The sequence below is a fragment of the Pristiophorus japonicus genome, chromosome 6, assembly GCF_044704955.1.
Source record: "Pristiophorus japonicus isolate sPriJap1 chromosome 6, sPriJap1.hap1, whole genome shotgun sequence".
In the NCBI taxonomy this organism is placed as follows: Eukaryota; Metazoa; Chordata; class Chondrichthyes; family Pristiophoridae; genus Pristiophorus; species Pristiophorus japonicus.
This window is the reverse complement of record NC_091982.1, coordinates 127525063-127549002: the sequence shown is the minus strand read 5'-3', so window position 1 is coordinate 127549002 and position 23940 is coordinate 127525063. Positions and strand designations below refer to the sequence as shown.

At 47.9% G+C, this 23940-nt stretch overlaps 1 protein-coding gene across 3 annotated transcripts in view; it reads left to right on the top strand.

Moving 5' to 3' along the window:
• The window catches only part of LOC139265241 (gamma-aminobutyric acid receptor subunit gamma-4-like), a 707225-nt gene that overhangs the window by 570294 nt on the left and 112991 nt on the right, over positions 1–23940 (top strand). For all 3 annotated transcript variants that reach the window (XM_070882172.1, XM_070882171.1, XM_070882173.1), the window contains exons 4-5: positions 137–357; positions 17464–17546. In XM_070882172.1, the coding sequence (XP_070738273.1) occupies positions 137–357; positions 17464–17546 (304 nt within the window). The remainder of the gene's footprint in view (positions 1–136; positions 358–17463; positions 17547–23940) is intronic.

Sequence of the window (23940 nt, the reverse complement as noted above, 5' to 3'; positions counted from 1 at the left end):
CCTCCCCCACAGACTGCCCTCCCCTCCCCCGCACACTGCCCCTCCCCTCCCCCACACAGTCTTCCCCACTTCCCTTCCCCCACTCAGACCGACCCCATCTGGCCGTGACTGTAAAGGGCTGTGCCTTGTGTTATAGGAGTACACCATCGATATCTTCTTCGCACAGACGTGGTACGATAGAAGGCTGCGATTTAACAGCACACTGAAAGTGCTGACCTTGAACTCTAACATGGTGGGACGCATTTGGATCCCGGACACGATATTCCGAAACTCGAAGCGGGCGGACGCACATTGGATCACCATGCCCAATCAGCTGCTGCGTATCTGGAACGATGGCAAGATTCTCTACACTCTGAGGTAGGATCGTCAATTGTGGTTGGTCATATTCCTGGAGGTTTCATCCCATGACGTCCCGTCTCCCTCTGCCCCGCTCCCACACTCCGCCATTGGTTGCCCGCCATGCCCAACTTCCGCGCCCCACCTTCTCACGGCCAATCGCAACGTGTACAGACTCTTCATTACCCAGTTGCATGATTCTTCACTGCCCAACAAGCTTCTTTCCCAACTCCAATGCTTTTATAACTAATAAACAGAAGCGGTCAAAGAAATGAAAAAGAAAACACAATTTATTTTAATGGCCCTATGATTTCTCTGCTGGATTGCTCGAAGCAGAGCCCAGGAGATTAATCTTCAATTCCTGGAGGACCCCGGGCTCCTGCTCCTAATGAGAAGTGTGTGAGTTTGTCTGTGTGTGTGTGTGAATGTGTGTGTGTGTGTGAATGTGTGTGTGTGTGTGTGTGAGTGTGTGTGTGTGTGTGAATGTGTGTGTGAGCGTGCATGAGTGAGTGTGTGTAAGTGTGTGAGTGTGTGTGATGTACGAGTGTGTGTGTGTGAATGTGTGTGTGAGTGTGTGTGTGAGTGTGTAAGTGTGTGAGTGTGTGTGATGTACGAGTGTGTGTGTGTGAATGTGTGTGTGTGAGTGTGTGTGTGTGTGTGAATGTGTGTGTGAGTGTGTAAGTGTGTGTGTGTGTGATGTACGAGTGTGTGTGTGTGTGTGAGTGAGTGTGTGTGTGTGTGTGTGTGTATGTTTGTGAGTGAGTGTGTGTAAGAACATAAGAAATAGGAGCAGGAGTAGGCCATACGGCTCCTCGAGCCTGCTCCACCATTCAATAAGATCATGGCTGATCTGATCTGATCATGGACTCAGCTCCATTTCCCCACCCGCTCCCCATAACCCCTTAATCCCTTACCGGTTAAGAAACTATCTATCTTTGTCTTAAATTTATTCAATGTCCCAGCTTCCACAGCTCTCTGAGGCAGCGAATTCCACAGATTTACAACCCTCTGAGAGAAGAAATTTCTCCTCATCTCAGTTTTAAATGGACGACCCCTCATTCTAAGATCATGCCCTCTAGTTCTCGTCTCCCCTATCAGTGGAAACATCCTCTCTGCATCCACATTGTCAAGCCCCCTCGTAATCTTATACGTTTCAATAAGATCACCTCTCATTGTTCTGAATTCCAATGAGTAGAGGCCCAACTTACTCAACCTTTCCTCATAAGTCAAACCTTTCATCTCCGAAATCAACCTTGTGAACCTTCTCTGAACTGCCTCCAAAGCAAGTATATCCTTTCGTAAATATGCAAACCAAAACTGCACGCAGTATTCCAGGTGTAGCAAGACTTCCCTGCTTTTATACTCCATCCCCTTTACGATAAAGGCCAAGATACCATTGGCCTTCCTGATCACTTGCTGTACCTGCATACTAACCTTTTGTGTTTCATGCACAAGTACCCCCAGGTCCCGCTGTACTGCAGCACTTTGCAATCTTTCTCCATTTAAATAATAACTTGCTCTTTGATTTTTTTTCTGCCAAATTGCATAACATCACATTTTCCAACATTATACTCCATCTGCCAAATTTTTGCCCACTCATTTAGCCTGTCTATGTCCTTTTGCAGATTTTTTGTGTCCTCCTCACACATTGCTTTTCCTCCCATCTTTGTATCATCAGCAAACTTGGCTACGTTACACTCGGTCCTTTCTTCCAAGTCGTTAACATAGATTGTAAATAGTTGGGGTCCCAGCACTGATTATTGTGGCACCCCAATAGTTACTGCTTGCCAACCTGAGAATGAACCATTTATCCCGACTCTCTGTTTTCTGTTTGTTGGCCAATCCTCTATCCATGCTAATATATTACCCCCAACCCCGTGAACTTTTATTTTGTGCAGTAACCTTTTATGTGGTACCTTGTCAAATGCCTTCTGGAAGTCCAAATACACCACATCCACTGGTTCCCCTTTATCCACCCTGTTAGTTACATCCTCAAAGAATTCCAGCAAATTTGTCAAACAGGACTTCCTCTTCATAAATCCATGTTGACTCTGCCTGACCGAATTTTGCTTTTCCAAATGACCTGCTATTGCTTCTTTAATAATGGACTCCAACATTTTCCCAATCACAGATGTTGGGCTAACTGGTTTATAGTTTCCTGCTTTTTGTCTGCCTCCTTTTTTAAATAGCGTTGTTACATTTCCAATCTGCTGGGACTTCCCCAGTATCTAGAGAATTTTGGTAAATTACAACCAATCCCTACCGTTACTTCTCTTAAGACCCTAGGATGCAAGCCATCAGGTCCAGGAGATTTATCTGCCTTTAGTCCCATTATCTTACTGAGTACCACCTCCTCAGTGATTGTGATTGTGTTAAGTTCCTCCCCCCCCCATAGCCCCTTGACTATCCACTATCGGAATATTGTTAGTGTCCTCTACCGTAAAGACTGATACAAAATATTTGTTCAGAGTTTCTGCCATCTCCATGTTCCCCATTACTAATTCCCCGGTCTCGTCCTCTAAGGGACCAACATTTACTTTAGCCACTCTTTTCCTTTTTATATACCTAGAGAAACTCTTGCTATTTGTTTTTATATTTTTTGTGCTAGTTTACTTTCACAGTCTTTATCCCCTTTCTTAATCATTTTTTGCTGATTTTAAAGCTTCCCAATCTTCTGTCCTCCCACTAGTTTTGGCCACTTTGTATACCCTTGTTTTTAATTGGAGACCGTCCTTTATTTCTTTAATTAGCCACGGATGGCTATCTTTTCTCTTACACCCTTTTCTCCTCACGGGAATATATTTTTCTTGAGAGTTGTGAAATATCTCCTTAAATGTACACCACTGTTCATCAACCGTCCGACACTTTAATGCTATCCCACCTCCTTTTCCTTTCTGTCTGTCCTTCCGAATTGTCAAATATCCCTGAATATTTAATTCCCAGTCCTGGTCACCTTGTAACCACGTCCCTGTTATGGCGATCAGATCATACCCATTTGTCTCAATTTGTGCTGTCAACTCATCTATTTTGTTACGATGCTACGTGCATTCCGACAAAGTGCCTTTAAATTTGTTTTTTTACCCTTTTTTCTGCTTGTTTCCCCTCTCCTTCCAACTCACTTGCTTTATTTTTGATTTCCAATTCCAGCTTTACTCCCCTCCCTACTGAATCTATTTTCAGGTTCCCATCTCCCTGCCAAGCTAGTTTCAACCCTCCCCAACAGCACTCGCAAACCGCCCCCACCCCGCGAGGATATTGGTCCCGGCTCTGTTGAGTTGTAACCCGTCTGTGTCTGTTTTTGTGTGGTTCTTGTATGTGAGTGTGTTTGCTTGTGTCTATATGTCTGCCTGTGTGGATGTGTCTGCATGTGTGTGTGTCTCTCTGTGAGTGTTGTGCATGTATTGTGTCTGTGTGTGTGTTTGTGTGTACGTCTGTGTGTGATTCTGTGTGTGTGTGTCTGTGTGCGAGTATGTGTGTCTGTATATGTGTGTGTGTCTGTCTGTTTATGTCCCACTTGTGACAGAGTTTGTGGCTCTCGTATTGGACTGTTCAGCCACCAAAGAACTCACTTCAGGAATGGAAGCAAGTCTTCCTCGATTCCAAGGGACTGCCTATGATGATGATGATGATGATGTTGTGTGTTGTGTGTGTATATCTTTGTCTGTCTGTGTGTGTGTGTCTGTGTGTGTGTGTCTGTCTGTGTGTGTATTTTTCTTGTGACTGTTCGTATTTGTCTGTGTGTCTCCGTGTGTGTGAGTTTGTGTCTGTATGTGTGTTTTATATGTCTATCTGTATTTGCCTGTTTGTGTGTCAATGTCAGTGGCTGTGTATCTGTGTGTGTGTGTGTGTGTGTGTATTTGTCTGTGTGTGTGAGAGTGCTGTGTGCTTGTATGTTTGAGTGTGTGTGAGCATGTGTGGGTTGTGTATATGAGAGTGTGTGGTGTGTGTGTTTTGTGCGTGTGTGAGTGTTAGTGTTTTTGAATGTGTGTGTTGTGTGAGTGTGTATGTGTTGCATGTGAGTGCATGAGTGTGTGCGAGTATGTGTGTGAGTGTAAGTGTGTGTTGTGTTTGCGTGTTGTATGTGAGTGTGAGTTGTATGTGTGTGTTGTATGTGTGTGTTGTGTGTGAGTGTGAGTGTGTGCTGTGTGTGAGTGTGTGTGTGTTATGTGTGTGTGTTGTATGTGTGTGTTGTATGTGTGTGTTGTGTGTGAGTGTGAGTGTGTGTTGTGTGAGTGTGTGTTGTGTTTGTGTGTTGTATGTGAGTGTGTGTTTGTTGTATGTGTGTGTTGTATGTGTGTGTTGTGTGTGAGTGTGTTTGTGTGTTGTATTTGAGTGTGTGTTTGTTGTATGTGTGTGTTGTATGTGTGTGTTGTGTGTGAGTGTGTTTGTGTGTTGTATTTGAGTGTGTGTTTGTTGTATGTGTGTGTTGTGTGCGTGTGTGTGTCTGTGTGTGTGATTGTTAGAGTGTGTTTGAATGGCCTGGAAATCGGCGCAGTCCGGGCCTGCAAGGCCATCAGCAGGCCGGTGCCATTAGAGGGAGCAGCATGCCACTACAGGGAGCAACGCGTGCTGCTGTAGGAGGGTGACGGCTGATTGTAGTGCGCGCAGGTACAGCAGGAGCAGCAAGGTCGGGGCGAAGGAGTGGCAAGAGTTTGTAGAGTGATGTAATCGTGGCCCAGGAGAGGCGAAAGTTCGGGATCCAGTAGAGGCGAGGGCCCAGGGGCAGCACGGGCCAGCCCACACTGCGATATGTGTGTGCGCTAGGTCCATGCAGCAGAGCTGGTCTGCCTACCTCCCTTTCAGGCAGTGAGTTCCAGACCCCCACCACCCTCTGGATGAAGACATTTCCCCTCAAATCCCCTCAAAACCTCCCTAATTACTTTAAATCTATGTCCCCTCTGCCAATGGAAACAAGCCCTTCCTATTCACTATATCTAAGCCACTTATAATTTTATATCCCTCAATAAGGTTTCCGCTCAGCCTCCTCTGTTCCAAAGAAAACAACCCCAGCCTATCCAATCTTTCCTCATGGCCAAAATTCTTCAGTCCAAGCAACATCCTCGTAAATCTCCTCTGTACCCTCTCCAGTGCAATCAGATCCTTCCTGTAATGTGGTGACCAGAACTGCACGCAGTACTCCAGCTGTGGCCTAACCAGTGTTTTATACAGTTCAAGCATAAACCCCTGATCTTGTATTCTATGCCTCAACTAATAAAGGCAAGTATTCCGTATGCCTTCTTAACCACCTTATCTACCTGACCTGCTACCTTCAGGGATCTGTGGACCTGCACTCCCAGGTCCCTTTGTTCCTCTACATTTCTCAGTGTCCGACCATTTAATGTGTATTCCCTTGCCTTGTTAGCCCTCCCCAAATGCATTACCTCACACTTCTCCAGATTGAATTCCATTTGCCACTGTTCCGCCCACCTGATCAGTATATTGTTATCTTCCTGTTGTATATGTGTGTGTGCGTGCGTGTGTGTGTATGTCTGTCTGTATGTATGTATCTCTGTTTTGTGTGTGTTGTGTGTGTCTGTGCTTGTGTGAGTGTGTGATGTGTGAAAGTGTGTGTTGTGTGCGTGTATGTCTGAGTGTGTGTTTGTCTGAGTGTGTGTGTGTGTGTGTGTGTGTAGTATGTGTGCGAGGGTATGAATCATTGAATCATAGAAGTTTACAGCACGGAAGGAGGCCATTTCAGCCCATCGTGCCCGCGCCGGTTGACCCAGAGCTATCCAGCCTAATTCCACTTTCCAGCTCTTAGTCCGTAGCCCTGTCGGTTACTGTTATGTATTAATGCTTGGGGGTCAACATACACCAGAGGGCGCCGCGGTCGGAGGTCATCGGGCTGTACGCATGTGGCATGTGTGCTTGGTCACCTGTATATAAGCTGGGTGTCTTGGTCACGCTGGCACTCTTGGACTGGAATAAAAATGGATCAGGTTGCACCTGAGTGAGTTTACAGTAACCACACTCTTGCGTCATTACAGTTGGCAACAGGGTAATTTAAGAACCTTCGCATGCACAATGAGCACTGTTGGAATCCTGGAGAGTTTTGTGGAGGGCAAGGATTGGGCGGATTTTGTCGACCGTCTGGATCAGTATTTTGTGGTCAACGGCATGGAGGCAGAGGCTGACGCAGTTAAACGCAGGGCAGTTCTCCTCACCGTTTGTGGTCCGAAAATTTACGGCCTCATGAAGAATCTTCTCTCGCCTGTACATTCGGCAGAAAAAGAGTACGAGGAATTGTGTACGTTGGTGGGTAACCATCTGAAGCCACAGAGGGGATCATCATATCACGCTACCGTTTCTACACGCATGTTCGTGCTGAGGGCCAGGACGTGTCGGGATTTATCGACAACCTGCAACGTCTTGCTGAGCCGTGTAAGTTCAGGAATATGCTGGAAGACATGCTGTGTGATGTCTTCGTGATAGGCATCAGCCATGATGCGATCCTCAGGAAGCTGTTGGTTGCAGAATCGGTGGATTTGAAAAAGGCCATTGCAACTGTCCAGGCATGCATGACGACGGATGATAATTTGAGGCAGATATCATCGACGAGTCGGAGTTCTACGGCAAGTACTGTAAACAAGATGGCGTCGTCTTCGGGCAGAGCTGCTTACGCGAAACCTGTCGCTGCTCAGAGCCTGCCAACTGGTTCGAACCAGATTTCACCCTGTTGGTATTTTGGGGGCAATCATCGGCCTTATCAGTGTCAGTTTAGACAATACTCATGCAATGGATGTTCGAAAGTGGGGCATCTTCACAGGATGTGTCCACAACAGAGCAAGCGTGGTGCAGCTCACCACGTGGTTGATGAGGACCAGTTCAGTGATGGCCCGGAGACGCAACCCGAGGAGGAAGTGAATGGACTGTATTCGTTCCTGAGCAAGAGCCAGCCGATAGTCGTTAATGTGAAGCTGAATGGCGTGCCTGTATCAATGGAGCTGGACACGGGTGCGAATCAGTCGATAATGAGCCAAAGGACATTCGACAAGCTGTGGGACACTAAGGCTGCGAAACTGAAGCTGAGTCCAGTCAATGCCAGATTGCGTACTTACACTGAGGAACTCATACCGGTGCTCGGCAGTGCAGCAATCGAGGTGTCATATGACGGTGTGGTTCACGAGCTACCATTATGGACCATCCCAGGTAATGGTCCAATGCTGTTCGGCAGGAATTGGCTCGAGAAAATCAAACTGAACTGGAATGATGTCAAGATGTTGTCCTCGGTGGCTGATACTTCGTGTACTCAAGTATTGAAAAAGTTTCCTTCTTTGTTTGAACCGGGCGTTGGTAATTTTATGGGAACCAAGGTGAAGATTCATCTGGCCTCCAATGCAACGTCTGTCTATCACAAAGCTCGGTCTGTTCCGTACATGATGAGGGAAAAGGTTGAAATTGAGCTTGACAGAATCCAACGTGAAGGGATCATATCACCGGTCGAGTTTAACGAGTGGGCTAGTCCCATTGTTCCTGTGTTAAAGAGTGATGGCACTGTCAGGATTTGTGGAGACTACAAGGTTACGATTAACTGATTTTCGTAACAGGATCAGTATCCGTTACTGAGGGCTGATGACCTGTTCGCCATGATAGCTGGTGGAAAGTCATTCACGAAACTGGATCTGACGTCGGCCTATATGACCCAAGAGTTTGTCGACACTTCGAAGAAACTCACCTGCATCAAGACCCATAATGGACTGTTCGTCTACAACAGGTGTCCTTTTGGGATTCGTTCGGCTGCAGCCATATTTCAGAGGAATATGGAGAGTTTACTGAAGTCTGTCTCTAGAACTGTCGTGTTTCAAGGTGACATTCTGGTCACAGGCCGTGACATTGCAGAACATCTGAACAATCTTGAAGAAGTCCCTACAGCATCTGGACAAAGTGGGACTCAGGCTGAAACGCTCGAAGTGTGTTTTCATGGCACCTGAAGTCGAATTCCTCGGGAGGAAGATTGCTGCTGATGGCATCAGGCCCACTGATTCGGAAACTGAGGCCATCAAAAATGCACCCAGGCCTCAGAATGTGATGGAGCTGTGTTCGTTCCTTGGGCTACTCAACTACTTTGGTACTTTCTTACCCAGATTAAGCACGTTACTAGAGCCACTGCATGTGTTACGAAGAAAAGGCAACAACTGGGTCTGGGGTACGTCTCAAGATAGAGCCTTTGAGAAAGCCAAGAATCTGCTATGTTCAAACAAGTTGCTTGTTCATTATGATCCATGTAAGCATCTTGTATTGGCCTGTGATGCTTCATCATATCATGGGGTTGGCTGTGCACTCCAATAAGCAAATGAATCGGGCAAGCTACAACCTGTTGCGTATGCTTCGAGAAGAGCTTACAGTATGGTAGAGAAAGAAGCTTTGGCCTGTGTGTATGGGGTAAAAAAAATGCACCAGTACCTGTTTGGTCTTTGTTTTGAACTAGAAACAGATCACAAGCCACTCATTTCATTGTTTGCGGAAAACAAAGGTATTAATACCAATGCATCGTTCCGCATTCAAAGGTGGGCGCTGACATTGTCTGTCTATGATTACGCCATCCGTCATAGACCTGGTACTGAGAATTGTGCCGATGCACTGAGTCGTCTGCCCTTAGCCCCAACTGAGATGGAGACGCCTCAACCTGCAGATCTACTGTTAGTAATGGATGCTTTTGAGAGTGAAGGATCCCCTATCACTGCTCAACAAGTTAGGATCTGGACCAGCCATGACCCGATTTTATCGGTTGTGAAACAGTGTGTACTCAGTGGTGATTGGTCTGCCATACCTATGGAGATGTGTGATGAGACCAAACCTTACAACTGTCGCAAGGCTGAGTTGTCCATTCAGTCAGACTGTTTACTGTGGGGTAATCGTGTAATCATGCCTAAGAGAAAATGTTTTTTGACTCTGATCTGGAATCATGCGTGTATCAGTGCAATACTTGCATGTAGCTAAGTAAAGTACCAGCGGAATCTCCGCTGAGTCTTTGGTTGTGGCCATCCAAACCATGGTCGAGGATCCACATTGAATTTGGGGACCCATCCTAGGAAATATGTTTTTGTCATAGTAGATACATATTCTAAGTGGATAGAGTGTATTATTATGTCATCCAGCACATCTACGGCTACTATTGAGAGCCTTCGTATCATGTTTGCTACTCATGGTTTGCCTGACATTGTTGTGAGCGACAATGGATCTTACTTTACAAGTCTTGTGTTCCAGGAGTTCATGAAACTCAATGGCATCAGACATGTGAGACCAACTTTATTCAATCCTGCGTCTCATGGTCAAGCAGAGCGTGCCGTTCAAATGATCAAGCAAAGTATGAAACCTGTAACTCAGGGCTCACTGCAGAGACGTTGTCATGTATATTGCTCAGTTACAGGTCAAGACCTCATACGCTTACTGGGGTTCCTCCTGCTGAACTACTGATGAAGAGAAATCTCAAGACCAGGCTTTCTCTTGTTCATCCTGATTTAAATGATCGTGTTGAAAACAGACGTCAAAGTCAGCAATAGTGTCATGATCATGTTGCCGTGTCACGTGACATCTCGGTCAACGATCCGGTTTATGTACTGAACTATGATCAAGGTCCAAAGTGGATCGCTGCCACTGTTACAGCCAAGGAGGGTAACAAAGTGTTTATTGTCGTGCCCAAGAATGGGCAAACATGCAGGAAACACCCTGACCAGGTTAAACTGCGGCACACGGATGAACTGGAACCGAGTGAGGAAGATGCAGTTAGTGACCAACCAACCATTGTTCACTCATCAGAGGACTCTGCTGACATTACTGACTCTGAACCTTCAGTCTGTGATGTGGTCATGACCACTCCCATCAGATCGGCTACTCAGCCCTCAGTCTCAACGGACTCAGAACGCTCGCCCAGAGCCAAAGTTGAACTGAGACGATCAACGCGTGAGAGGAAAGCCCCAGATCATCTTAATTTGTAAAAAGACAGTTGTTAAGATTTTAAAAGGGGGATGTTGTTATGTATTAATGCTTGGGGGTCACCTGACCCTAGAGGGCGCCGCGGCCGGAGGTCATCGGGCTGTACGTATGTGGCATATGTGCTTGGATACCTGTATATAAGCTGGGTGTCTTTGTCACGCTGGCACTCTTGGGCTGGAATAAAGATGGATCAGGTTGCACCTGAGTGAGTTTACAGCAACCAGAATCTTGAGTCATTACAGTTACGGCACTTCAAATGCACATCCAAGTACTTTTTAAATGTGGCGGTGAGGGTTTCTGCCTCTATCACCCTTTCAGGCAGTGAATTCCAGACCCACATAACCCTCTGTGTGAGGAAACTTCCCCTCAAATCCCCATTAAACTTTCTACCAATTACTTTAAGTCTATGCCCCCTGGTTGTTGACCCCTCTGCTAAGGGAAACAGGACCGTTCTATCCAGACCCCTCATAATTTTATGCACCTCAATGAGATCTCTCCTCAGCCTCCTCTGTTCCAAGAAAAACAACCCCAGCCTATCCAATCTTTCCTCATAGCTAAGATTCTCCAGTCCCGGCAACATTCTCGTAAATCTCCTCTGTACCCTCTCCAGTGCAATCACATCTTTCCTGTAATGTGGTAACCAGAACTGCACGCAGTACTCCAGCTGTGGCCTAACCAGTGTTTTATACAGTTCAAGCATAACCTCCCTGCTCTTGTATTCTATGGCTCGACTAATAAAGGCAAGTATTCCGTATGCCTTCTTAAACACCATATTTACTTGGCCTGCTACCTTCAGGGATCTGTGGACCTGCACTCCAAGGTTCCTTTGTTCCTCTACACTTCTCAGTGTCCGACCATTTAATGTGTATTCCCTTGCCTTGTTAGCCCTCCCCAAATGCATTACCTCACATTTTTCCAGATTGAATTCCATTTTCCACTGTTCTGCCCACCTGACCAGTTCATTGATATCTTCCTGCAGTCTACAGCTTTCTTCTTCATTATCAACCATACAGCCTATTTTAGTATCATCTGCAAACTTCTTAACCATACTCCCTATATTCAAATCTAGATTATTGATGTATGTCACAAAAAGCAAGGGACCCTGTACTGAGCCCTGCGGAACTCCACTGGAAGCATCTTTCCAGTCATAAAACCATTACCCTTTGCTTCCTGCCTCTGAGCCAATTTTGGATCCAACTTGCCACTTTGCCCTGGATTCCATGGGCTTTTACTTTTGTGCCATCTGCCATGTGGGACCTTATCAAAAGCTTTGCTAAAATCCACATTCACTACATCATACACATTTCCCTCATTGACCCTCCTGGTTACTTGCTCAAAAAATGCAATCAAGTTAGTCAGACACGACCTTCCCTTAATAAATCCGTGCTGACTGTCCCTGATTAATCCATGTCTTTCTAAATGTAGATTTATCCTGTCCTTCAGGAATTTTCCCAATAATTTTCCCATTACTGAGTTTAGGCTGACTGGCCTGTATTTACTCGGTCTATCCCTTTCTCCCTTTTTAAATAAAGGTACCACATTAGCAGTCCTTCAGTCCTCTGGCACCACACCTGTAGCCAGAGAGGATTGGAAAATTATGGTCAAAGCCTCTGCTATTTCCGCTTTTGCTTCGCCTAACAGCCTGGGATACATTTCATCCGGCCCTGGGGACTTATCCACTTTCAAAGCTGCTAAACCCCTTAATACCTCCTCTCTCACTATGTTTATTTCATCTAATATTTCACAATCCTCCTCCCCGATAGCAGTGTCTGCATTGCCCCTCTCTGTGAAAAGTATTCATTAAGAACCATAACCACGTCTTCTGCCTCCACACAGAGATTACCCTCATGGCCTCAAATAGCCACTACCCTTTCTTTAGTTATCCTCTTTCTCTTAATATATTTATAAAACATCTTTGAGTTTTCCTTGATTTTTCATGCTCTCTCTTTGCTTTCCTAATATCCCTTTTAATTTCACCCCTGAACTTTTTATACTCCTCCAGAGATTCTGCCGCGTTTAGCCCTCGGTCTCTGTCATAAGCTTCCCTTTTGTTCTTTATCCTACCCTGTAAGTCACTAGACATCCAGGGGGCTCTAGAATTGTTAGTTACAGCACATGTTTGGTCTGAACCCTCCGGATCTCGTCCTTGAATGCCTCCCACTGTTCCGACACTGATTTACCCACAAGTAGCTGTTTCCAGTCCACTATGGTTAAATCACCTCTCAGCTTAGCACAGTTGGCTTTTCCCCAATTTAGAACTTTTATTCCTATTCCATCTTTGTCCTTTTCCATAACTACCTTAAATCTAACTGAATTATGATCACTAGCACCTAAATGCTCTCCCACTGATACCCCTTCCTCTTGCCCAGCTTTGTTCCCTAAAACTAAATCCAGAACCGCCATCTCCCATGTTGGGCTTGCTCCATACTGTCTAAAAAAGTTCTCCTGAATGCATTTTAAGAATTCCGCACCCTCTATACCCTTCACACTAATTTTGTCCCAGTTAATATTAGGGTAGTTGAAATCCCCTACTATTGCTGCCCTATAGTTTTTGCACTTCTCAGAAATGTGCCACATAGTTGCTCTTCTATCTCCCTCTCATTGTTTGGGGATCTACAATACACTCCCAGCAGTGTGATCACCCTTTTTTTGTTTTTCAGTTCAACCTATATGGCTTCATTTGATGATCCCTCTGCAATATTATCCCTCCTCACAGCTGTAATAGTTCCTTTAATCATTACCGTGACCACCCCTCCTCCCTTTTTACCCCCCTCTCTATCCCATCTGCAAATCCTGCAACCAGGAATATTGAGCTGCCATACCTGCCCCTCTTTTAGCCATAACTTTGTAATGGCTTTAATATCATGCTCCTAAGTGTCTACCTGTGCTCTCAGCTCACCCGCCTTATTCATTATACTCCTTGCATTGAAGTATATACCATTTAGTACAGCCAGACCTCTTTGTTGACTACTTTCTAGCCCTTGTTTCCTCTCTCCTTCAAATTTACATTCTACATTCTTGCTTTCCAATTCCAGCTTTACTTCCCTCCCTACTGAATCTATTCTCAAGTTCCCACCCACCTGCCAAGCTAGTTTAAACCCTCCCCAAACCCCCAACCCCCTCGAGGATATTAGTCCCGGCTCTGTTGAGGTACAACCCTTCCGGCTTGTACAGGTCCCACCTCCCCCAGAAACGATCCCAATGCCTCAGGAAAATAAAGCCCTCCCTCCTGCACCATCTCTCCAGCCACGTATTTATCCCTTCTACCCTCCTATTTCTGTACTCACTAGCTCGTGGCACCGGAAATAATATGGAGATTACCACCTTTGAGGTCCTGCTTTTTAATCTCTCTCCTAGCTCCCTAAACTCTGCCTGCAGGACCTCATCCATCTTGCTACCTGTATCATTGGTCCTGATATGGACCACGACCTCTGGCTGTTCACCCTCTCTCCCCAGAATAGCCTGCAGCCGCTTGGTGACATCCTTGACCCTGGCACCAGGGAGGCAACATACCATCCTGGAGTCACATCTGCAGCTGCAAAAAACGCCTGTCTGCTCCCCTGACTATGGAATCCCCTACCACTATAGCTCTTCCATTCTCCCCCCTCCCCCCACTCCCCGTGCAGCTGAGCCACCTGTGGTGCCGTGCACTTGGCTCTGGCTGCACTCCCCAGAGCCACCATTGCCCTCACTGGTACTCAGAACAAAGTACCGGTTGGAGAGGGGGATGGACTCAGGGGACTCCTGCACTACCTGCCCAGTCCTCCTCTTCTGTCTGGCGGTCACCCTCTCCCTCTCTGCCTGCACACTCTTAAGCTGCGGGGTGACCACCTCTAGAAACGTGCTATCCACGTAGCTCTCAGTCTCGCGGATGCACCGAGGTGACTCCAGCCGCCGTTCAAGCTCCGAAACACGGAGCTTGAGTTGGTGCAGCCGGAGACACCTCCTGCACACATGGTCGTCCCGGCTGCGCGAAGTATCCAGGATTTCCCACATGCCACAGGATGTGCAATCCACGGGACTGAGGTACTCTGCCATCCCTCTAGTTACACTCACAACTATCGAGTAGAACTAAACTCTCAACCTGAGCAAAACACACCCAGCCGCTACTCAGCAATCAGCGGATTTAATTAATTAGGTTTTTTTAGATAATAAATATAACTTATCTATTTAATTGCAGCTCCTAACTTACACCAATGCTCAAGGTTTTTAAAAAAAGAGAAATACTCACCAATCAACATAAGAACATAAGAACATAAGAATTAGGAACAGGAGTAGGCCATCTAGCCCCTCGAGCCTGCTCCGCCATTCAATAAGATCTGGTCGTGGACTCAGCTCCACTTACCCGCCCTCTCCCCATAACCCTTAATTCCCTTATTGGTTAAAAATCTATCTATCTGTGACTTGAATACATTCAATGAGCCAGCCTCAACTGCTTCCTTGGGCAGAGAATTCCACAGATTCACAACCCTCTGGGAGAAGAAATTCCTTCTCAACTCGGTTTTAAATTGGCTCCTCCGTATTTTGAGGCTGTGCCCCCTAGTTCTAGTCTCCCCTACCAGTGGAAACAACCTCAACCAGCCAATCGCTTACCGTGAGTGTGTCTGAGAGTGTGTGTGAGTAAGTGAGTGTTGTTTGTGTGTGAATGTGTTTGTGTGTGTTTGTGTTGTGTGTCTGTGTGTGGGTTGTGTGTGAGTGCTTGTGTGAGATGGGTCTGTGAGTGAGTGTGTATTGTGTGTGTGTCTGTGTGCATTATGTGTAATTGTTTGCGTGTTATTTATGTTTGTCGGTGTGTGTGTGTGTGTCTGTCATAAGAACATAAGAAATAGGAGCAGGAGTAGGCCTTACGGCCCCTTGAGCCTGCTCCACCATTCAATAAGATCATGGCTGATCTGATCATGGACTCAGCTCCACTTCCCTGCCTGCTCCCCATAACCCCTTATTCCCTTATCGGTTAAGAAACTGTCTACCTCTGCCTTAAATCCATTTCCAACTTCCACAGCACTCTGAGGCAGCGAATTCCACAGATTTACAACCCTCTGAGAGAAGCAATTTCTCTTCATCTCTGTTTTAAATGGGCGGCCCCTTATTCTAAGATCATGTTCCCTCGTTCTAGTCTCCCCCATCAGTGGAAACATCCTCTCTGCATCCACCCTGTCAAATCCCCTCACAATCTTATACATTTTGATAATATCACCTCTCATTCTTCTGAATTCCAAGGAGTAGAGGCCCAACCTACTCAACCTTTCCTCATAAGACAACCCCCTCATCTCCGGAATCATTCGAGTGAACCTTCTCTGAACTGCCTCCAAAGCAAGGAAATCCTTTCTTAGATATGGAAACCAAAACTGTACACGGTATTCCAGGTGTGGCCTCACCAATACCCTGTATAACTGTAGCAAGACTTCCCTGCTTTTATACTCCAGGAAGTCTTGCTGTATGTATGTGTCTGTGTGTTGTGTGTTGTTTGTGTGTGTTTGTAAGTGTGTGAATGTGCGTGTGTATGTGAATGTGTGTGAGTGTGTGTGTGTGTGTGAGTGTGAGATTGTGTGTGCGAGTGTGTGTGTGTGTTATGTCTGTGTGTGTGTGTATGAGTGTGTGAGAGTGTGTGTGTGTGTATGTGCGTGAGTGTGTGTGTGTATGAGTGTGTGTTGTGTGAGTGTATGTGAGAGTGTGAGTGTGTGAGCGTATGTGCGTGAGCGTATGTCTGTGTGTGAGTGTGTGTGTTGTGTGTGAGTGTGTGTTGTGTGAGCGCGTGTGTGTATGTATGTGTGTGTGAGTGTTGTGTGAGCGTGTGTGAGAGTGTGAGTGTGTGAGTGTGTGTGTGTGTATGTGTGTGAGTGTGTGTGTGTGTGAGTGTGTGTCTGTGTGTGAGTGTGTGTATGAATGAGTGTGTGTGTGTGTGACTGTGTCTGTGTGCGAGTTTGTGTATGTATGAGTGAGTGTGTTTGTGTGTGAGTGTGTGTGTGTGTATGTGTGTGTGTGTTATGTGAGCGTGTGTGAGAGTGTGAGTGTGTATGTGTGTGTGTGTATGTGTATCGGACTCTATTTACTGTGATGATCCTCTCTGGACTCGGAATGAGTGATGTGTTTCCAATGAATCACCATGGACCTTTCTCCAGAAAGGAGGCCATGTTTTCAGGAGGGAAGAGGGGAGCTGGAGGAGAAACAATACAAACATGCTGAATTCCCTCAGTCATTAGCTGCTGTGACATTGTAATTAGCCAGACATGCAGCAGAAACATCATCCACCCATAAACAGGGCCTCCGCTACAATCCAGGCCAAGTTACAGCGGCACCAAGCACAGCAAATTCAAGGCAAGAAAGTATTTGTTTTTTCAAGATTAATCCTCTGTTGCTCCATTTATCGCTGTCCATCGGAACCAACCCAGAATCTCACAGTCTCTAACTTAACTTTCCTCAACCTTACAACGAGACCGCTGACAAAAACCTTGGTGAAAGAGGTATGATTGTTACAGGAGGAGCGGGAGGTAGCGAGGGTTAGGGAGGGGGAGGCACAGAGGGACCGGGAGAGGGAGGGATGGAGGGAGGGGGAGGGAGAGGGACGGACGGAGAGGGACGGAAGGAGGGGGAGAGAGGGGGATGGAGGGTTAGGGAGAAGGAGGGGGAGGGACGGAGGGTTAGGGAGGGGGAGGGAAGGAGGGAGGGGGAGGGACAGAGAAAGGGGGAGGGGGCGGGATGGAGGGTTAGGGAGAGGGAGGGACGGGGGGGTTAAGGAATGGGAATGGAGAGGGACAAAGGGTTAGGAAGGGCGAGGGGGGTAACGGAGGATTAGGGAGAGAGAGGGACGGACGAAGGCGGAGGGGGAGGGGGATGGACAGAGAGAGGGGGAGGGATGGAGGAGGGGGAGGGGGAGAGACGGAGGGTTAGCGAGGGGGAGGGACGGAGGGTCAGGGAGAGGGAGGGGGAAGGACAGAGGGTTAGGGAGGGGGAGGGACGGAGGGTCAGGGAGGGGGAGGGGGAGGTTGGAGGGAGGGGGAGGGATGGAGGGTCATAGGGGGGAGGGGGAGGGATGGAGAGTTAGGGAGGGGGAGGTTGAAGGGAGGGTGAGGTTGGAGGGTTAGGGAGGGGACAGATGCAGGGTTAGGGAGGGTGAGGGATGGAGGGGAGGTGACAGGGTCTGCCCTCTGAGGGTGGGGTTGATGGAATGCCCTTCTTTCCTTTCTGTAGACTCACCATCGAGGCAGAGTGCCAGCTGTATCTGCAGAACTTCCCAATGGATGCCCAGTCCTGCCCCCTGGTCTTCTCCAGCTGTAAGTGTTGTCGACTACCACCCGTGTCGTGACCCGCGCCCCACGTTGCCTCCCTGCCGCGAACGGTCTGCTTCTGCAGCACCAGGGGCTAGAACCTCCACTTAACACACATTTTAGCGCTGAAATGTCGTATAACACCCAGATATTGTCCATTTTGGCACAAAATGGAAACTGACGGGCATTTTTCGGAAACTTATCACTGAGCGTTACTTTCCCCATGTGCTTAACGGCGAGAAAAATATTTCCGTCCGCCCACTGTTTTTGGGGCAGAATCAACAGAATGGCCGACTTCGACGCCCATAATATCGGCCAGCGTTACTTTCCGCACGGAATTAACGCCGAGATTCAATATTAGCACCCGCCGACTGCTTTTTGTGGTAAAGAGCATACTTACCAAAACTCGTGGCCATGGAGCTCACCCATCGTCAATTTCACCACCTCACACACATTTCGCCCACAATATCGCTCGTCCAAAAAAGCGGCCACAAAAAGTGGAACTAACCGGAACGAATCACAGCGTTATGGACACCATGTTGTCGATCACATGTCGGGTCCTTTAAAAGGCTGCTGAGCTTTAACCTCGGGGGAGTTCGGATGTACTCTGCAGGTTGTTGGAGTTGATGTGAACATCTCTAAAAACATCTTGACTGTCATGTATCTCACATTACTGTATATAACTGTATTTTACCATGCTATACATGACTGTAACTGGATATGACCTGTAACAATAAGCATACCTTACCACCAGGTGTGCACTTGCAGGAGATACTCCATACCTGTCCCACTGAGGTATATAAAGGGAGGTCTCAGGCAAGTGCAGCACTGGAGAGCTGGAATTAAAGGTGCAGGTCCTGAGTGACCTCGACTTCAGCATGTGTCTCGTGTAAGTCAGTACATTAGAGTCAGGACTTAACAGTGGCGACGAGGATGGGATCACAGAATCCACAGAATAGCTACCAACAGCTCAGATGAGAAATACAATGCTGGAGACAATTGGGATAACTTTATAGAAAGGCTCCAGCAAAGCTTTGTGACCAAAGACTAGCTGGGCAACAATAAGGCAGACAAGAGAAGAGCCCATCTCTTGACCAGCTGTGGCTCGAAAACATACGCTTCAATGAAAGACGTGCTGGCACCCGATAAACCAGCAAGCAAGTCGTTTGAGGAGTTGAGCGCATTGGTGAGAGACCATCTGAAGCCAGCGGACAGCCTACACATGGCCAGACACAGGTTCTACAACTACAGACGCTGTGTGGGCCAAAGCATACCCGACTTCGTGGCAGAACTTCAGAGGCTGGCTAGTTCATGTGAGTTCCCTGATGAACTAAGGAGAGAAGTACTGAGAGACTTTTTTATTGAAGGAATAGGCCACGCAGACATATTCCAAAAGCTTATACAGACTAAAAACTTGACTCTAGAGGCAGCAGTACTGGTCGCACAGACGTTCTTGGCAGGCGAAGAAGAAACAAGGCTGATCTATACTTCGGGTACGACAACCAATGAGGCATCGGAACAAGGGGTTTTACATTGTGAAACAAACCACTCCCCCCACACACAGACAAAGGCAGGAGAGCAGGCCTTCAACAGCAGAAGTGGCACCAGAAGCCATCAAAATCAAGGGCCACATGAACGGCCAATCACACCTCATCAACCCACAATGCGAGTAATCAACAACAGATTGAGAGAAGCTCAAGTGAGATCAGCCAGGTGCAGCTCATCCTTCGGAAACAATGGAAGCGGTCTGTGTTGGAGATGTGGGGGAAGGCACTCAACCAGGGTGTGTTGATTTCAGCATGCCGTTTGCAGAAACTGCAACTACACGGGGCATCTGGCTCGCATGTGCAGAAAAACAGCAGCTCAGCTGGTATACGAATCGGAAGGGTCAGAAAGCGGACCAGTGCACGGTTGGAACAGTGCACAGGACGCTGAGGTACAGCGGGTTAACACGATCAATGTCTACTGTTCTTACACCAAGATGCCTCCAATTATGATGAGGGTTCTACTCAATGGGATACCCGTCAACATGGAACTGGACACGGGGGCCAGTCAATCCCTCATGAGCGTTCAACAATTCGAACAGCTGTGGCCGCACAAAAGCAACAGACCAAAACTCACAAAGATCGACACCAAACTAAGGACCTATACTAAAGAAATCATCCCAGTCCTTGGCAGCGCCATGCTCTCAGTCACACACAAAGGGATGGTACACCGACTTTCCCTGTGGATTGTCCCCGGGGATCTCCCAGCCCTGTTGGGGAGAAGCTGGCGAGCAGAACTTAATTGGAAATGGGATGATGTTCACGCCATGTCGTCAGGGGAACGGACCTCCTGCTCAACAAATGTTTTGAACATCTCTTTCAGCCAGGTGTGGGCACCTTCAAAGGGGCTAAAGTTAGAATCCACATCACACACAATGCCAGACCGGTCCATCACATGGCTAGAGCTGTGCCTTATGTGATGAGGGAAAAGATTGAAAACGAACTGGACCGGCTTCTGCGGGAAGGCATAATTTCTCTCGTGGAATTCAGTGACTGGGCAAGCCCCATCATCCCCGTCATGAAGCCTGATGGATCCGTGCGAATCTGTGGGGATTACAAGTCTACCATAAACAGAGTCTCCCGACAGGACCAATACCCGCTGCCCAGAGCGGAGGACCTATTTGCCACGTTGGCTGAGGAAAACTTTTCTCGAAACTTGACCTCACATCTGCGTATATGGCGCAAGAACTGACTGAAGAGTCTAAGATACTCACCACCATCAACACACATCGAGGCCTTTTTGTGTACAATCGATGCCCATTCAGCATCAGGTCGGCAGCTGCAATATTCCAGCGCAACATGGAAAGTCTGCTCAAGTCTGCCCCGGGGACGGTTGTGTTTCAAGATGACATACTCATCACGGGCAGGGACACCGACTCTCATCTCCGCAATCTTGAGGAAGTACTAAGTCGATTGGATCGGGTATGCCTAAGAGTTAAGAAATCCAAGTGTCTGTTTCTCGTGCCTGAGGTTGAATTTTTGGGCAGAAGGATTGCCGCTGATGGAATCCGCCCAACCGAATCCAAAACCGAAGCGATTCGCCTGGCACCCAGGCCCCGGAATGTCTCGGAACTGCGCGCCTTTCTCGGGCTACTCAGTTACTTTGGGAACTTTATGCAGAACTTGAGCACGCTGCTGGAGCCTCTCCACGTGCTACTCAGAAAGGGGTGCGATTGGTTTTGGGGCTACGCCCAAGAACGCGCCTTCAATAAGGCACGCAACCTTCTATGTTCCAAGTGTTTTAGCCTTTTTTGACCCAGGTAAAAAGTTAGTCCTTACGTGTGATGCATCAGCGTACGGGGTCAGGTGCGTTTTACAGCACGTCAATGATGCGGGTAAATTGCAGCCCGTTGCTTATGCCTCCAGGTCACTTTCGTGGGCGGAGCGCGGGTACGGTATGGTTGAGAAGAAGGTGCTCGCGTGCGTGTACGGTGTCAAAAAGATGCACTAATACCTTTTCGGGGCCAAGTTTGTGTTAGAAACCAACCACAAACCCCTCACGTCCCAACTATCTGAGTGCAAGGCAATAAACCCCAACGCCTCGGCGCGCATTCAGCGGTGGGCACTCATGCTGGCGACTTACGACTACACGATAAGGCACAGACCAGGCACAGACAAGTGTGCCGACGTGTTTGGCAGGCTATCCCTGGCGACCACGGAAGGGTCCGACGAATAGGACTGTGAGATGGTCATGGCAATCAATGCCTTTGAATCCACAGGTTCGCCCATGACGGCTCGCCAAATCAGAGCCTGGACGACCAGCGACCCCACGTTATCCCGAGTTAAAAGATGCTTTTTAATCGGTGACTGGGCAGAGGCTCGCGATGCCTGCCCCGAGGAGGTCAAACCCTTCCATAGGCTCATGCATGAACTCCCACTACAGGCAGACTGCCTGATGTGGGGCAGCCGAGTAGTTATGCCCTTACAAAACAGAGAGGCGTTTGTCCGGGAGCTCCACCGCAAGTACCCGGGGATCGTACTTATGAAGCCCATAGCCAGATCCCATGTCTGGTAGCCTGGCATTGACGCGGACCTGGAGCTCTGCGTCCGTTGGTGCACCATTTGTGCCCAACTCAGTAATGCCCCCAGGGAGGCCCCCCTAAGCCCCTGGCCCTGGCCCACCAAACCGTGGTCGGGGGTTCATGTAGACTATACGGACCCATTCATGGGCAAAATGTTCCTCGTAGTCGTTGATGCATTTTCAAAATGGATCGAGTGCACCATTTTAAACTCGAGCATCACCTCCACCATTGTGGAGAGCCTTAGAACCATGTTTGCAACGCACAGCATTCCTGACATATTGGTCAGTGATAATGGTCCGTGCTTCACCAGCGCAGAATTTCACGATTTTACAGTTGACCACGGTATAAATCACATTAAGATGGCACCTTTCAAGCCGGCCTCCAATGGCCAGGTGGAGCGAGCAGTGCAGATCATTAAACAAGGCATGTTCAGAATCCAAGGTCCCACGCTGCAGAGCCGCCTGTCACGACTGCTGCTGGCATACAGATCTCGTCCGCATTCGTTGACTGGGGTTCCCCCCCCGCACAACTATTGATGAAACGAACCTTAAAGACCAGGCTCTCGTTAATCCTCCCAGACATGCATGAAATTGTTGCGGCAAAGCGTCAAAAGCTAACTGAGTACCATGACCGAAATTCGAGGGGGTGGTGGAATGAGATAGGGGACAAAGTGTTTGTGCTAAACTATGGCCGGAGTCCCAAATAGCTTGCAGGGACAGTAACAGACAAAGAGGGAAACAGGCTACTGGTTGTACAAATGGACAATGGCCAAACCTGCCGGAGGCATGTAGACCAAGTAAAAAGTAGATTCACTGATAACACTGAAGAACCAGAGGCAGACTACAATGTGGAACTCACACCACACCTGGTGGACAGACAGGTGGAAGAACCTGAGGAAAGGGCAGTCTCAACAGACAGCCCAGGCGAGATACCAGCAATCATACGGAATGAAACAGACAGCCCAGGCGAGATACCAGCAATCACACCGAACGAAAAACAGGCACCAAGGCAAACAACTGAACCACAACTAAGATGCTCCACGCGAGAGCGTAGACCACCTGAGAGACTGAATCTATAAAGACAATAAGACCTTGGGGGAGGGTGATGTCATGTATCTCACATTACTGTATATAACTGTATCTTACCATGCTATACATGACTGTAACTGGATATGACCTGTAACAATAAGGATACCTTACCACCAGGGGTGCACTTGCAGGAGACACTCCTTACCTGTCCCAGTGTGGTATATAACGGGAGGTCTCAGGCAAGTGCAGCACTGGAGAGCTGGAATTAAAGGTGCAGGTCCTGAGTGACCTTGACTTCAGCATGTGTCTCGTGTAAGTCAGTACATTAGAGTCAGGACTTAACATTGACCACACTGACCGATTGGAATTGATGAGGTGTGTTCATCTGGACATACCTTGTTTGTGTGCAATCGGTGGAAAACAGAGAGCTACTGCAATGAGGCATGTCCTTTCTCACCCTCTCGTGGTGACCAAATACATGCAGCAGACTCGACATCACTGAAGGAAAGCTCCACTGCATTATGTGCCCAATGAACAAGTGACAGACAGATGAGGAGGACCAGACATTACACCCCCTGCAAGTACAGGGAGAAGCAGTCTTACCTCGACTTGCCCGACATCACTTGCCTTCGGAGACTACGCTTCCACAAAGAGGTTATCACTGAGGTCTGCCAGCTGATAAGGCAGATCTGCAGCCTGCCAGCACCATCAGAATTGCACTGTCCGTCGAGGTCAAGGTCACCGCGGCACTGTCGTTCTACGCCTCGCGTTCTTTTCAGGCCACAGCTGGCGACATTTGCGGACTTTCTCAGCATGCCACACATCGCTGCATTAGACAAGTCACTGAAGCTCTGTACACAGGCAGGAGGGACTTGATCAGCTTCCTTATGACCAGGGAGGCACAGAGTGAGAGGGCTCTAGGTTTCTCCAGAATTGCAAACGTCCCCAAGGTGCAGGGAGCAATAGACTGTACGCACATCGCGATGCGGGCACCTTTTCAGGATGCTGAGGTTTTCAGCAACCGCAAGTGATTCCACTCCCTGAATGTCCAACTGGCTGTCGACCACCAGCAAATTATACTGGCAGTAACTGCTTAATTTCCAGGCAGCATCCATGATGCTCACATCCTGTGTGAGAGCACTGTATCTGATTTGTTTAACAATCAGCCACAAGGTCAATGCTGGATGCTTGGTGACAAAGGACATGGCCTTGCTGCCTGGCTGATGACCCCCCTGCGTGACACCCACACCGAGGCCGAGAGGCGATACAACGAGAGCCACAGAGCAACTTGCAATATCGTGGAGAA